This window comes from Mesocricetus auratus, unplaced genomic scaffold (assembly GCF_017639785.1).
Source record: "Mesocricetus auratus isolate SY011 unplaced genomic scaffold, BCM_Maur_2.0 Super-Scaffold_100018, whole genome shotgun sequence".
NCBI lineage: Eukaryota > Metazoa > Chordata > Mammalia > Rodentia > Cricetidae > Mesocricetus > Mesocricetus auratus.
Window position 1 is genome coordinate 43,446,400 of NW_024429199.1, and position 13,732 is coordinate 43,460,131.

At 43.3% G+C, this 13,732-nt stretch overlaps 1 protein-coding gene across 1 annotated transcript in view; it reads right to left on the reverse strand.

The window, feature by feature from the left end:
- The window catches only part of Rsph3 (radial spoke head 3), a 33,261-nt gene that overhangs the window by 8,059 nt on the left and 11,470 nt on the right, over positions 1 to 13,732 (reverse strand). Inside the window, exons 4-8 of the mRNA XM_005065758.4 lie at positions 12,500 to 12,645; positions 11,724 to 11,927; positions 9,610 to 9,772; positions 6,628 to 6,714; positions 4,659 to 6,271 (exon numbers count right to left, since the gene is read on the reverse strand). Of these exons, the coding sequence (XP_005065815.1) occupies positions 5,937 to 6,271; positions 6,628 to 6,714; positions 9,610 to 9,772; positions 11,724 to 11,927; positions 12,500 to 12,645 (935 nt within the window). The 3' untranslated portion in view covers positions 4,659 to 5,936. The remainder of the gene's footprint in view (positions 1 to 4,658; positions 6,272 to 6,627; positions 6,715 to 9,609; positions 9,773 to 11,723; positions 11,928 to 12,499; positions 12,646 to 13,732) is intronic.

Consider the following 13,732-nt stretch of genomic DNA (forward strand, 5'->3'; position numbering starts at 1 on the left):
ACCCTGGAAGCCCTATATAAAGCCTGTGTCTGGTTCAGCTTGTGTCTGTTCCCACTACCACTCTGGTAGAGGGCAGCCACTCTCCTGGATTCTTTCCTCCCAATAAACCCTTTCAATGAGCTTTGGGTGAAGATCTTCCTTTGCAGTGGTGGTAGAGCAGAGGCGACCCTGGGCAGAGCAAAGCAGAGCGAGCAGGACTGTAACACTTTTGCCAGGGAAAGCTTCCCTTGGCAGAGCAGAGTTGTTATGCTAGGCTCTCCACTCTCTGCTCTCCCGGAGCAGAGCCAAACTGTAGCAACTTTGCCCGAGAAACCTCCTGCTGAGCAAAACTGCTATACTGGGCGAACATCCCCAGCTGGAAGACCCTGTCCTGCCTGAGCGAACATCCCCAGCTGGAAGACCCTGTCCTGCCTGAGCGGAGCGGGTACACTGGGGAAGCCTTTCCCTGAGGCTGGGCTGTAAGCAGCTAAGCTTACTACATACAACCTGTGGTGGTCCTTGGCTCCCGAGCTCCAGGATACCTTTCCACCTGAGCTGTGTAACACTGAGTATTCTGTGACTCTCGAGCTCCAGGATACCTGACCCATCCTGATCCGCCCGAAATGCCAACAGCCAGTACTTTCCCTCTACTATATGGGTCTCAGGGAATTGAACTCAGGTCCTTATGCCTGGTGCGAGTGGTTTCACCCTTTAAACTATGTGGCTGACCCCTAGGGACTTGAGTGAATCACTGTCTCCCATCCTTTGCTGAGAGGCTCTGTATGGGTTGTGGTCGCCTTCAATTCCTACTTGTATCAACCCTCAAGGTCAGTCAGACTTGACTGATCCTATCTCAAGCCTTTCCTGACGTGCACACCGTCACCGACACACAGATTCCCAGGAATATGTCAGCGGCTCCAAATCTCCCCATGGCCATCTCATGCCTGTTCTTTATCCTCCTCTGACTGTTCCTGCTGTTGTCTCCATCTTAGGTAAATGTCATCTTATACTCACTCTTGGCTTAAGTTATTTAGTAGCAATGCCTGGTGTTAGGATCTTTGTTAATGAGCAAACTCTGAGTCAAATCAAATAAAGTCAGGCCCTAAAAATGGGCTTTTCCAGGGAGCTGACACGAAGTCAAATAGTGACAAGTGTCTTTGGAATGTGGCTTTGAGGGACATTGAGCCTATTTTTCTCCTTTCAGTGGCTGCTAGGCTACTTGTTGTGTCAGCTGTTATGACCTGAGTCCACTGGTCTCCATGGCCGTGGGGCTGAAACAAGGCTAAGACAGGGCAAATGCCATCGAGTCTGCTATTTCCAGTAACAAGCAGACATCATTGTTACAAGTCTAAAGTCCAGACTTCCAAACATGCTGATTCGGGTGATTTTTGTCTACCTGCCCCATTGAGAAGTCCTTATTTTGCCATTTGAGGTGTGTTCCTCTCTATCTATGGTAATTCCTGTACTGTCCCTTAATATAATGTCATGTTTAGGATGAACTGAAGAATGTTTTGTTTTAGTTACACTTTAGGAGACATCTTTCTATGTCTTTTCTCTTGTGATTATTAGCTCTATGGGTATGCTCACAGCAATAAGGTGACCTTATATGTCACCTTTTAACTTGCTGTGGAGTTATTTATCAAGAGTCAAAATGGCTAGCAATATGTTAGAATAGGCCATGAGGATTCAAGGTATTGTGTGTGGACTTTGTGATGTTGTACTTACTCAATTATTACTTCGACCTTCTCCCTGTGTTCTAGAACAGTGGTTCTCAACCTTCTTAATACTTTGACCCTTTAATATGGTTCCTAATGTTGTGATGATCCCAACAATAAAATTACTTTCATTGCTACCTCGTAATTGCAATTTTGCTTGTTATAAATTGTAACATAAATAACTGTGTTTTCCAATAGTCTACTGGAGAGCCCCGTGAGAGGTTCATTCCCCCTCTCCAAAGGGGGTCACGACCCACAGGTTAAGAGCCACTGTTCTAGATGTGTTTGTATATATTGGCGATAGAGGATGTTTGCTGGTGGTATCTAAGTATGGGAGATGAGAGTCTTACAGTACTCCTGAGGGCACTGGGTTACAGCAACAACAGCATATGAACGAAGACACGAAAGGAACCCGGGTAAGCAGGGGCTGCAGAGCAGTAGAGGGTGAGGACCGTGCCATACGAGGGAAACTAGGAAGAGCGACAGTTCACTGAGAGAACACAAGAAAAACAAGAGAAACGTATCGGGGCAGATGACTGTGCTGATTGGTAATAAAATTCTGGCCTGGTAATAAAATTCTGGCCTCCCCACCATAATCATGCCTCCATGATTACAACCAAGGTTAGAAACGGAAGCTTTTAAACAGTTTTTATATTTAGTGTACATGTGTATGTCTGTGCATGTTCATGCCACAGAGCCTACGTGGAGGTCAGATGACAACTCGCAGGAGTCATTTCTCTCCCCCCACCATGTGGGTCCCAGAGCTTGAACTCCAGAGTGTCAGGCTTGATGGCACTGCCTTTACCTGGGCTCTGGGGTAGCTTTTAGTTTGGTACAGAGACGTCTAATGTGAAGAGCAGGTAACTGAGTAAGCATCACCACTGCCTGGGCCAGGGGAGGCAGAGCTGTTTCCTAGCTCAGGGAGTAATGCACACCCTCAGTTTTAGAGTGAATAAAGAAGGGTTAGGCCAGGGGAGGCAGAGCTGTTTCCTAGCTCAGGGAGTAATGCACACCCTCAGTTTTAGAGTGAATAAAGAAGGGTTAGGGCTGACAGGTCAGTTGGTACATGACGGTGCTGGCCTATGAGTCTGACAACCTATATTTGATAACTAGGGCCCTCAGGATGAAAGTTGTCCTGTGACCTCACAGGGTGCCCATGGCATGCCCCCTCAGATGGGGTCACTGAACAGAGCTGGTTAGCATGGCGTCTCTGAGGGGTCCAGAATGGGATGAAGGCGGAAGGTAGTGAGGACAGCAGGAGTCCAGGCTAAATCATCATCCAGGAGCCCGCAGATAAAATTCATGTGTTTGATGCTTTTGCTAACGTAAGAAAGTGAAACTTTGCTGGGGTAGAAGAAATAGGTACCATTAACATTCTGATGTAGTATGACAAGTGTCCCTTTCCCAATCGTGACTCCTCACTGTGACTGTAAAGGGAACCATCTGCTTTGATGTTTTTCCTTCCACATAATTTAAAAATCTAACCAACCAAAGACCAACAAAGGATACCCCCGCCCCAATTTGACGAAGGACAGCTTTGAGAAAGGAAAAAAATCTGTCATCAGAGATTTTTCTCTGTACCTCCTTGCAGGTACAGATTTCAGCCCAGAAGGTCTGGCTTGAGCCAGTTTGCACCCTACAAGTTCTTGGAGGGACTTGAAGGCCATGTTAGTCCCCTTCACATGGCTCAAACCTAATGCCATTCTTCGCTTTGCTCTATTTAGTAATGTGGGAGTTAATGCCAGGGTTGCAATCTCTGGATACTGGTCACACATCTATCACGTAACCTCTGTCACCTCAGTGCTAGCTGAGATGGGAGGAGGGGCAGAACCTGGAAGGAGGACCAGCAAATGTGGGTAAACATGGGCATGAGGGCGTCTACACAGCTACCCATTTGTACAGCTGCTTATGGTTATACTTGGGTCTCCCAGACACACGTTTTTACAACACCCTGCATGTGACTGAAGCAACTTTTCATAAACTTGATGAAAACTCAAACTTTCCACTTAAAATTCTTGTTTCCAGGGGCTGGAGAGATGGCTCAGCGGTTAAGAGCACTGACTGCTCTCCAAGAGGTCCTGAGTTCAACTCACAATCACCTGTAATGGATCTGGTGCCCTCTTCTGGCCTGCAGGGACATATGCAGGCAGCGCACTGTATAATACATAAATAAAAATTAAAAACTCTTGTTTCCAGATAATAAAAAACTGGTTTCTTTCTCTTGGGTACAATATCTTGGCCTCCCACTTACCTTTGTCTTTCTAGAATGGAGCATGTTGGAGCAAGAGTAAGCTGTCTCAATGTGGGGACTCTGGATTTACCCATGCTTCAATAAATCATGGAATAACACAGCATACAGTGTTTGCCTAATGAAACATCTGCAAAGTGGTCAGAGCACATGGCTGAGGAAGTCCTAAGTCCAAGCAGGGATTGACTACTGTTAAACTGGCAAGCAGATAAGACAAAGGGGGCTCTAAGCTTTATCAGAAAAGTCTCTTTGCAGGGAATAAAGAAACCCTGCTGCTCAAGGTGGTGAGAAGAGCTGATGGTTGGGAGGTCAGCCCTAACAAGATATTCATACCTCTCCTGCAGAGCTGCTAAGAAGAGGGAGCAGAAAGACTGTAAGAGTTAGAAGATAGACAAGGGCTGTGAAAATCCATCTTCTGAGTACCACAGTCACTGTAACCCTGAACTCACAACAGCTGTGATTATCTGTCCCGGGACTGCACAAGACTGGCCCTGTCACAGTCATGGGACCCCCTAACTACTGACAGACTCTGGGAGAAGGGGAGTCGTTTGTTCAGTTGTACCAACTGGTGGGCTCTTTGGGCTCCAATGGACAGTTCCAAACCCATGGTCACACAGATGACCCCAGTTAAACTCAGGGGGTCACAAAACAAAACAGACATGGATTTGGGAAAGGGTTTTATAGGAAGGAGGAGCACCATATTTATAATCACTTACATACACATTCTTGCACTGGTCTTCAGAAATTAGAGTAGATATATAAATACGTCATGCCATTTCAAATGACTGCAGATTCTATCTCTTCCGGCAGTCTAAGGCTAGACCAAATGCTTGCCCGATGACTCACAAGACTTCAGTCAATGCTAGTAGTAGTTAAGACAGTGGCGAAATCATTGTGCTTTTCACTTCTACAGGAAATGGTGTAAATGAGTTAATAGTCAAGGGTAACTCCCCTGTGTACACCACAGAAGTCTACAGTACCCATTACTTTACCACATTTTAAAGAAACAAGTAATTTAGGTAAACTTGTATGGAAAGAAGACATACTATTTGGCAAAGAATAAAATATGTAAACAACACATTAATTAGTTACAAAGTAAAAGCCTATACTTTCTACATGTTGAAACATGAATAGACCTAAATAGCCCACAAAAGGCCTGGGTACCTCTAACCAGCTGACAACAGAGGCTGTGTGGATGGCAGGAGAGAGACGGAGTTTGCTGTTGCTGCTGTTACCTGAGCATTTGCTATGGATGAAATGTGAAAAAGAGAAGCCAGAATGTAACTGGTCGACAACAGTCAGTCAGCCTTAGCTAGACTTAGTTAGATACTGAAGGTGGAGGGGTGGTGTTTAATTTTAGCCAAACATGGCTCTGGGTTTGCTCCTCACAGGGAGGAGACACTCAGCCTTCAGGAACACACAGGGTTTCTTTACACATCGAGGGTGCTAGTTTCCTACAGAGAGGACAAACTTAATGACTGACAGTACGATTATCTAACATGAGATACTAGACTTATCAAAAAGGAATTAATTCACAAAATTAGGAGGATTAAGAAAAGATAACACAGCTGGGTGTTGGTGGTGTACACCTTTAATCCCAGCACTCAGGAGGCAGAGGCAGGCAGATCTCTGTGAGTTCGAATTCAGCCTGGTCTACAGAGCGAGTTCCAGGACAGCCTCCCAAACAATACAGAGAAACCCTGTCTGGAAAACCAAACCCCCCCCCAAAAAAACAAAAAAAACAACAAAAAAAGAAAAGATAACACTTACTAGTTCTATATGACAGTGAAGGGGAATTAGTGGTTAGACAAGATTTTTACAAGTGTGACAACATGGTCTTTGAATATTTTGTTAAATAAATGAAAAAGTGTCTTTTTATTAGTTTTCTTTTATCATAATTTATTTCTTCAGTCAATTAGACAGAAAGATTCTGTGGATAAATATCCATAATTTCTAAATTCTGGGGTCACATACACCAGTACCTGACTATGTCACTACTGACCAGCTGCTGAGTGGTTTCCTGGCTCCCATGATCCTTCTGGCTGTGACAGCTCCTCCCCTCCAGACTCCTTCAGTTCTCCTTGGTCATTCTGCCAAACTGGGTCCCACTCTTCCATGGGCCTCCTTTCTTGGGATGGAATTGTCTGGGAGGAGTCTCTGTCTAAAAGTGGCTGCTGGGATATGGTTGGCTCCTGTAATTCTAAACTCACCGAGGGATCTTTCACTGTGCCAGGACCACTAAACACATCATCCGACCTCATGGAGGGCTGTGTGTCTTCCTTACGCTCATAACTGTTTAGCCTTCTTTCAACCACTTCACGGATCAACACTGAAAAGTTCAGAGGTCATTATGAGTTTCCATACTTTCTTTATGGATGAGCAAAAAGCATCATGTAGGCCTTTCTCTTTCCATTAACCTTTATAGATTTACCATATTCAACGACTATCAATTAATGCATTGAACAGGCTATGTTCTTGGCTTCTCTGAGTACCAAGTCCACAGCAACAACAGAAGATGTTCTATGAAGAAACTATAAAAACCCAGAACAACAGAGGGTGGAAACTTCACCCTTGTTAATACAAGTGACAAACCAAGTTTGAGAACCACCACCAACTAATGTTCCCTCCTCAATTACTCTTCCCCACTGAGAAGTTTAGAAGCAGCTTTCATATAAAACAACTTACTGTCAAGCACTGTTCTTCCCACCATGCTGTGTTCCATGGTTTTTTCAACTTCATTCATTAGCCATGGAATGAATCCTATCTCAATGTCTGCAACAAAGAATTTCATTAAGCCATTTCTGCAAGTCATTGGACATTTTTGCTTCCCAACGTAACTGCTCAGAAGCACTGTCTTCCCAACATAAGCCATTAATAGACTCACACAGAACAACTTTTGCATTAGTCTCTGTATATTCTCTATATGCTCTACTCAACTTCCCTTCTCAGTAGAAGCAGTATGTTACAAATCATGAGGTTTTCCACAGAGCCAAAATACAGCTGGGCCCATAGGCACAACCAGAGATGGGCCAAGGAGGCAGGGCAGAGAGGAGATGCTAACCTGGGGAAACTCCACTCAAGTGGAATGCAAGTTGGGGCATGAACATTCCTGGAAAGGAGAAGTCATCCTTGAGTGCAGAGCCAATGGAAACTCACCAACTGGAAGGGTATCTGGGAAGAGGCTGTCTAGAAAGCACTGCTGGTGAGGCGGAGACTAAGCGCTTCTATCAGTAGAAACTTTGCTCCAACTTCAGTGGGAAATCCATTGTGCAAGCACTTTAACAAGACTGCCCACTAAATCTACACTCAAAGTTTTCAAGATGTTTTTTAGGGCATCTATTTAATTGGATGATAACAGAGAGTGATAGAATACAGTATTTGCTCTTATATATAACATATCTCAGGTACAGACAAAAAACTAAAACAAACATTTCTGTGACAGATAGTAAGAGGTCTACTCTATGGTTTGGATCTTAACTATTTTCCCCAAAACTCGTGGGTCCCAGCTGATGGTGTGTCAGGAGGTGGGGTCTACTTGAGGAAGAATGTGTTCTTGAAGGGCATATTGGGCCACGCCTCTTTTGTTTATTGTGACAGCTTTGATTTCCTACACAGACCCAGAAGCAATGGAGTCAAGTGACTACATGTGGATCTGTATCGGAATTCCTGAACCCTGAGCTAATATCAATCTTTCACCCTTCTCCACTGATGACCCCAGGTGTGCTGTCATGGTGACAGCTGACTGACACCTAGCTAGAACACAAGATAGGATGGAAGCAGAACAATGCTGCAGTTCCATGTCATCTTGAGACCTAAACAGTTGAGCTGGCTGGCCTTGGTTGTAAACTTGACTACATCTGGAATTAACTAAAGCAGAAGCAGCTGCGCACACTTGTGAGGGCTCTTTCCTGAGCAGGATTATTTGAGGTGGAAAGACCCACCTAAAACCTGAGTCACACTTTTTGGTGGTAACCTATACAAAGGACATGGAAGGAGGAAGCTTTTGCTTTTTGTCTGCTTGCCCTCAGAATCACTGGTAAGTTCATCCCTTCCCTGGTATTAGAGCCTGTGTCAGGATTCCAATGGATACTGAAGACCAGCTGAGACATCCAGCCTCATGGACCAAACTACTTATTGGATAAAGTCACTCTGACAAAGACCATTTTTATATAATAGACTCATTCTGTTTATCAGCCCTGCTCTCTATAGAGCCCTGACTAACACAGGGGTGAGGCTCCATCTTCTGCTAAGGGTGCAGAGACTTCCTCGGATGAGATAAATGCTTGAGAACTTAAGAGTTCAGTTCTTAGCTGCTCCATCCCAAGTGACAGTGTGTCCTTCTGTACCAATAGTGCCTGTGTTTATCCTTCAACAGCCCGAAGCTGGCACTTTAATATTTGTTGAATTCAGCCAATCTTAGAATGAGGGCCTCCGTCTGATTTTCTTCAGCTTCAGCTTTGGGGCTTTGGAGAAAGATTCTCTTCCCTCCTACTTAGAAACCTCTAGACTTTTATGTGCATCTTGAGTCAGTCAGTTTTATCACTGAGCTCACTGTTGTCCTTTGCCACCTGAGATGGTAGTAGTTGGCTAATTTTATCATGGAACCCATTGTTTTGTCAATTTACCCAGAGAAGTTAGGAGCAACCAAACCAGCATAATAATTTCTATTTTTTCCATAAATTGTCTAGGTTTCATATACAGTGTCACTGAATTCCTTGATTCTCACAATAGGTCAATTGAATGCATTTTTCTAGATAAGTCTGTTAAACAGTTCACATCACAGGGTTTTAGTGCTCTCCATGCTTCTGAAAGAGGCTTTAGTAATTGTATGTGGTGGAAATCAGAAAATCCGTTTCAGATTTTGTTTTCCTGGTTTTTCAAGACAGGGTTTGCCTCTGTAGCCCTTACTGTCCTGAAACTCGCTCTGTAGATCAGGCTGACTTCAAACCCAGTGATCCACCTGCCTCTGCCTCCTGATTGCTAGATTAAAGGACTGTGCCACCACTGTCTGGAATGTTCCAAATACTTTAAAAAATCATCCTTATACTTTTGTTGCTCTACAACCACATATAGTGTCAAAAATGTGGTAGCCAAGGTTCTCTAGTGAAATAGAACTTATTGAATGAATCTATGTATATAAAATTTCATGTACTTCATGACTTAATTCCTAAAAATATTATCATTTCAAACATGAAGAAACTGGAGGTCATAAAATTAATGAAACTGGGACCTTAACTCATGTTTTGACATCAAGTCCATTGTTCTTTCTAATATATAACCCTGCTTCTCAATAAAGAGATGCTAATGACACCTTTTAATACCTTGCTTTAAGTATTTGAAATTTGCTTTTGATAAGTAATAATGGTACATATTTAGAGGACATGATACTTATTATGAACAATATTTAAACAACTATAATTGATTTTTGTTTCAGAAATATAAAAAATACAACTGAAAATAAAAATGGTCACAAGGCAGTGCATAGTGACACATACTTGTATTTCCAGCATCTAGGAGGAGGAGGAGGAGGCAGGAGGATCATGAGTTTGAGGTTGACCTAGATTACCAAAATAAAGTTAGGCCAGTGATCATACACATTAAATAAATCTGAGGCAGTGAGAACATTCTCAGTGTAACAGAATGAATCTAACAAAAATCTGCACAAACCTCTTTCAACAGGATCATAAAAGTAGCCGCTGTTCCTGAGACTGTCAAAGACAGATGGGAGAAGGTCAGCCAGGTACCGCTGGGCAAACGCACGCGCCGAGATCTTCTGGGATGTCTCGTTGTGCTTATATACGATTTCCCACTGCTGTCTCTTGCGGCGCTCCTGTCAAGGGAAAAGTGTCACTGCATATGGCTATCTGAATAGTTTGTCCTCTCCAGCACCGGGACTAGTGAGGCTGTGTGTGAAAGAGCCCATAGCTGCCTCAAGTGCTCAGCACGGTTCCTTGGCAAGGACTCCCTGCAACACAGTACGTTAGAGCAATTAGTGGACACTGAGTATGAAGAAATAAAGAAACCTGAGGTGAAACTCATCTTCTGACCCATTTCCAAGTCAAATAATTTCTATGCTTTTTTTTTAAAAAAAGATTTTATGTATTTATTATGTATACAACACTCTGCCTCCATGTATGTCTGAAAGCCAGCAGAGGGCGCCAGATCTCATTACAGATGGCTGTGAACCACCATGTGGTTGCTGGGAACTGCACTCAGGACCTGTGGAAGAGCAGCCAGTGCTCTTAACCCCTGGGCCACTCTGCAGCCCTAGTTTCTATGCTTAACTGCATGCATGCAGCTAAAAAGATAGCAGCAGCCGGATGCAGTGGCACACACCTCTGCTGCCTGCACTTGATGCCTGAAGCAGGAGCATGGCCAGCGAAAGACTATCCTGGTTCACACGGTCGTTGAGACCTTGTCTAAAACTATGACAGATAATCACATGCATTTTTATTAGTAACATCAGAAAGTAGTACTAATATGGAATTTTATCCAATGTATCTCCCATCAAAGAACATAGGCTAATGGTTTGACCTGTGTTTGGTGCCTGTTTGAATTAATAAAGCTGAAATGGTTTTGAAGATCCCAAAAGCTTGTTGCTTTGTGTGTGGTTTTCTCCTTTAGGCCACATAACATCTATAAAGCTAATGAACGCTTTTCTATGTGCCTAAATAGAAGTGGCAGCATTAACATATTTTTCAAATAATCTATTTTCGAGGCTTAAAAACATATATACAATTCTAGATGACTCATATTCTAGAGTTTTTCCCTTGATATATATGTATACTATTTCAACAAAGCTTCTTCAGTCAGTGTTTATTTTATATATGCAAGCAAAGATTTGTGCAGGCACATTTCTCACTATGAGTTCCATGTTCTTCATAAAATATTAGTAATTTTGGAAGAAAATATAAAATCCCGTTGATTAAGTATTGAGTAGAATTTTCTAGCAAATTACTTTTCTTCACAGTGATGTGGGCTCTTTGGGAAGTCATTATCACTGGTGTAAGCACTTTGGCACTACTTTCTGTTTCGGCACAAAGAAAGAGTGACAGCCACCATCAACAGAAAGACCCTTAAATATAATTAAGTATAGATTTTTGTAGCTGTAGGCTATGATACACTGTTAAAATGAGTTATAAAACTCTTCTTACTGAAGGTTCATAAAGCATAATTTGGAGACCAGGTCCTGCCCTCCAAGAAAGAGACTTGGCACTCTCTCCAGGTGTCTGCTCATCACCCATCAGCCCCCAGCATCCCCACCCTCCAAGAAAGAGACTTGGCACTCTCTCCAGGTGTCTGTTCATTACCCATCAGCCCCCAGCATCCCCACTTCCTCCCTTCCTTTCATCTTTCTCTACTGGATGATAGCAAATCACGGTATTTCTTTCTCTAATGCTCCTTCTAACTCTTGTTAGTTAACAGCATCATCCAGTTTGGACACGTGTAATATGGGAACCCGCATTTCATTGGGAGCTTTTGGAAGCTGACTAAGATACATTACCAGGAGGTGGAACTTACAAAAAGTAAGTCAGCCACGAGAGATTTACGATCTACAGGAGAGCCTGAGCAACACACACTGCAGCTCTTCTTCACACATCTTTAAAACCATCACTAGCTTCATGTAAGCTTGAATGCAATGCATTAAGTAGCCAAAAGACTAAAGAACAGCTCCAGGTATTACACATAGAGGATGGAAGGCCTGGGTTCATTCCCAAAGAAATCAGAGAAGTAAAAGAGCAAGACAGAAGACAGACGGACGGATGGACAGACAGCTCCACCTTCTCTTCTCGGTGCCTTCTCTCTTGCTCCTCCAGTCTCTGCACTTCAGCCAGTTCGACGTTGCGTATCTCTTCATATTTGTACTGACTGGCCCGCAGGTTGGCCAGCTCCTCCTCTTCCATCACTTCCAGAAGGGCCTGCTCAATCGTCTTCCCCACCAGGACTTGTAACATTGGTTTGACTTCAAGGTCAAAGTCAAAGAGCTTAAACACAAGAAAGCAAACAAATTTTAATCCTGAACCAAATGTGGAAGAGAAGGTAAAGGAGGGTGACGGGGGAGATGGCTGTGTGTCTGGGAAAGGAGAGGGTGACAGGGGGATGGCTGTGTGTCTGGGAAAGGAGAGGGTGTCGGGGAAGATGGCTGTGTGTCTGGGAAAGGAGGGTGTCTTTGTTACGTACGTAAGTAAATATGTAAGCAAAATGGAATGTGCAAAAGTGTTTGTAATGATTTTTAATGTGAAAATAGGAATAATCAAAATAGTAAACTTAAAATCATTTCTTCCTGGGTGGTGGTGGCTCACACCTTTAGTCCCAGCACTCAGGAGGCAGAGGCAGGCAGATCTCTGTGATTTTGAAGGACAGTCGGGAAAGCAAACCAAAACAAACAAAAAACATTTCTTGGTATTACAGGATAAAACCACTATAGGTACTATCTGGAAAGAAATCCAAACAGTGAATTTGTTTGGGAAATGGTTTTTGCCTCTGTGAAGCTTTACCTGCGCCTAACTGAATGTCACATTTGAAGGAAGAGGGAAGCCAGAAGGATGTACTGTACCTCTCCTTCTAGTATCTGAGTGGCCACATCTTTGCCAGTTTTGGCAGGAATGAAGAGTGGTGTTGGTGGTCTGTCCAGAAATGCATCTGTCTGGCATTCCATGTCGACTTCAACTATGCGGTCAACAATTTCTTCAAGGTATAATTCTAGAAAGAACATTATGTGCAATGGATATACAATTAGTTATGGTTTACTTTAGGTATAGACATATATTTGAAATGTCAGCTCTCCACAAATAGAAGTAAGTTACCAGGCATTCAATTCCAGCACTTAAGAGGAGGCTGAGGCAGGAGGATCTCATATTTAAGGCCGACCAAGTGAGTAAGAGATTGCATCTTTAGTAAATACAGGATTTGTTATAGTGTGCTGAGAATTTAAGAACTCTGGGAATTTTAAGAACCATGTACCAAACTAACTTGCTCTTTGGTATTCTTTGCATGCACAGTTTAGAAACAGACACTTACAAATAAATGTCACAGTAGTAACTTGGTGAGGCAGGGCCATGTGACACCACACAAAGACTTGGACACTGGTGTCAAATGCTGAACAGAGTCCAGTCGAGACAGAGCTCTCTGCCCTCAGTTCCTCAGGTGTAAAAAGGATCAAAGTCACTTGTCACATGGACTCTTTAACACAGGAGAGTCACAGGTAAAGGGACAGAGGGAGCAGTAAATAAGTAGGGCTGTATCATTGAATGTTCAGATGAAATCACGCTCGTGTCATCTTCTGTGGTTATGACATGATGTGGCATCTACAAAGTTCAGACCCATGCAATCAAGGTGCAAAAACAAAGTTAGTAAACCTCTCATGTGCTGAGTTTGCAGTTTTGTGTTGGCCGCATTTATAGCTTTTGGACACACCTAGGACCAAGACTAAGCCTTAGTCAGAATGGCAAAGATGGCAAATCCCTGACATTCACTCATTCTAGGCTTGGCTCAAGGGCAGGGGAAGAGGTGTAGTTTATTCTTTTTCTTTAACTCCAGAGATAACCTTGGTAAATTTTCTCATGGTCTCCACTGGATAGAAGAATCTCAAGTCACATCAGTCTCTAGAAGACAAGTATTGTCAGCTCACCAAGATTCTGTCAATAGGAAATGCCTTGTCCAGCAGGGTTTGGTCCTGGAAACTTGACTAGGGGCAGCAAGGGAAAGAAGAAAGGACAGACACATGTACAGAAAAGTTGGGGTGAGGGGGGCTATGCTCACTCTGCTGGTGTCGCACCTACTATCACAG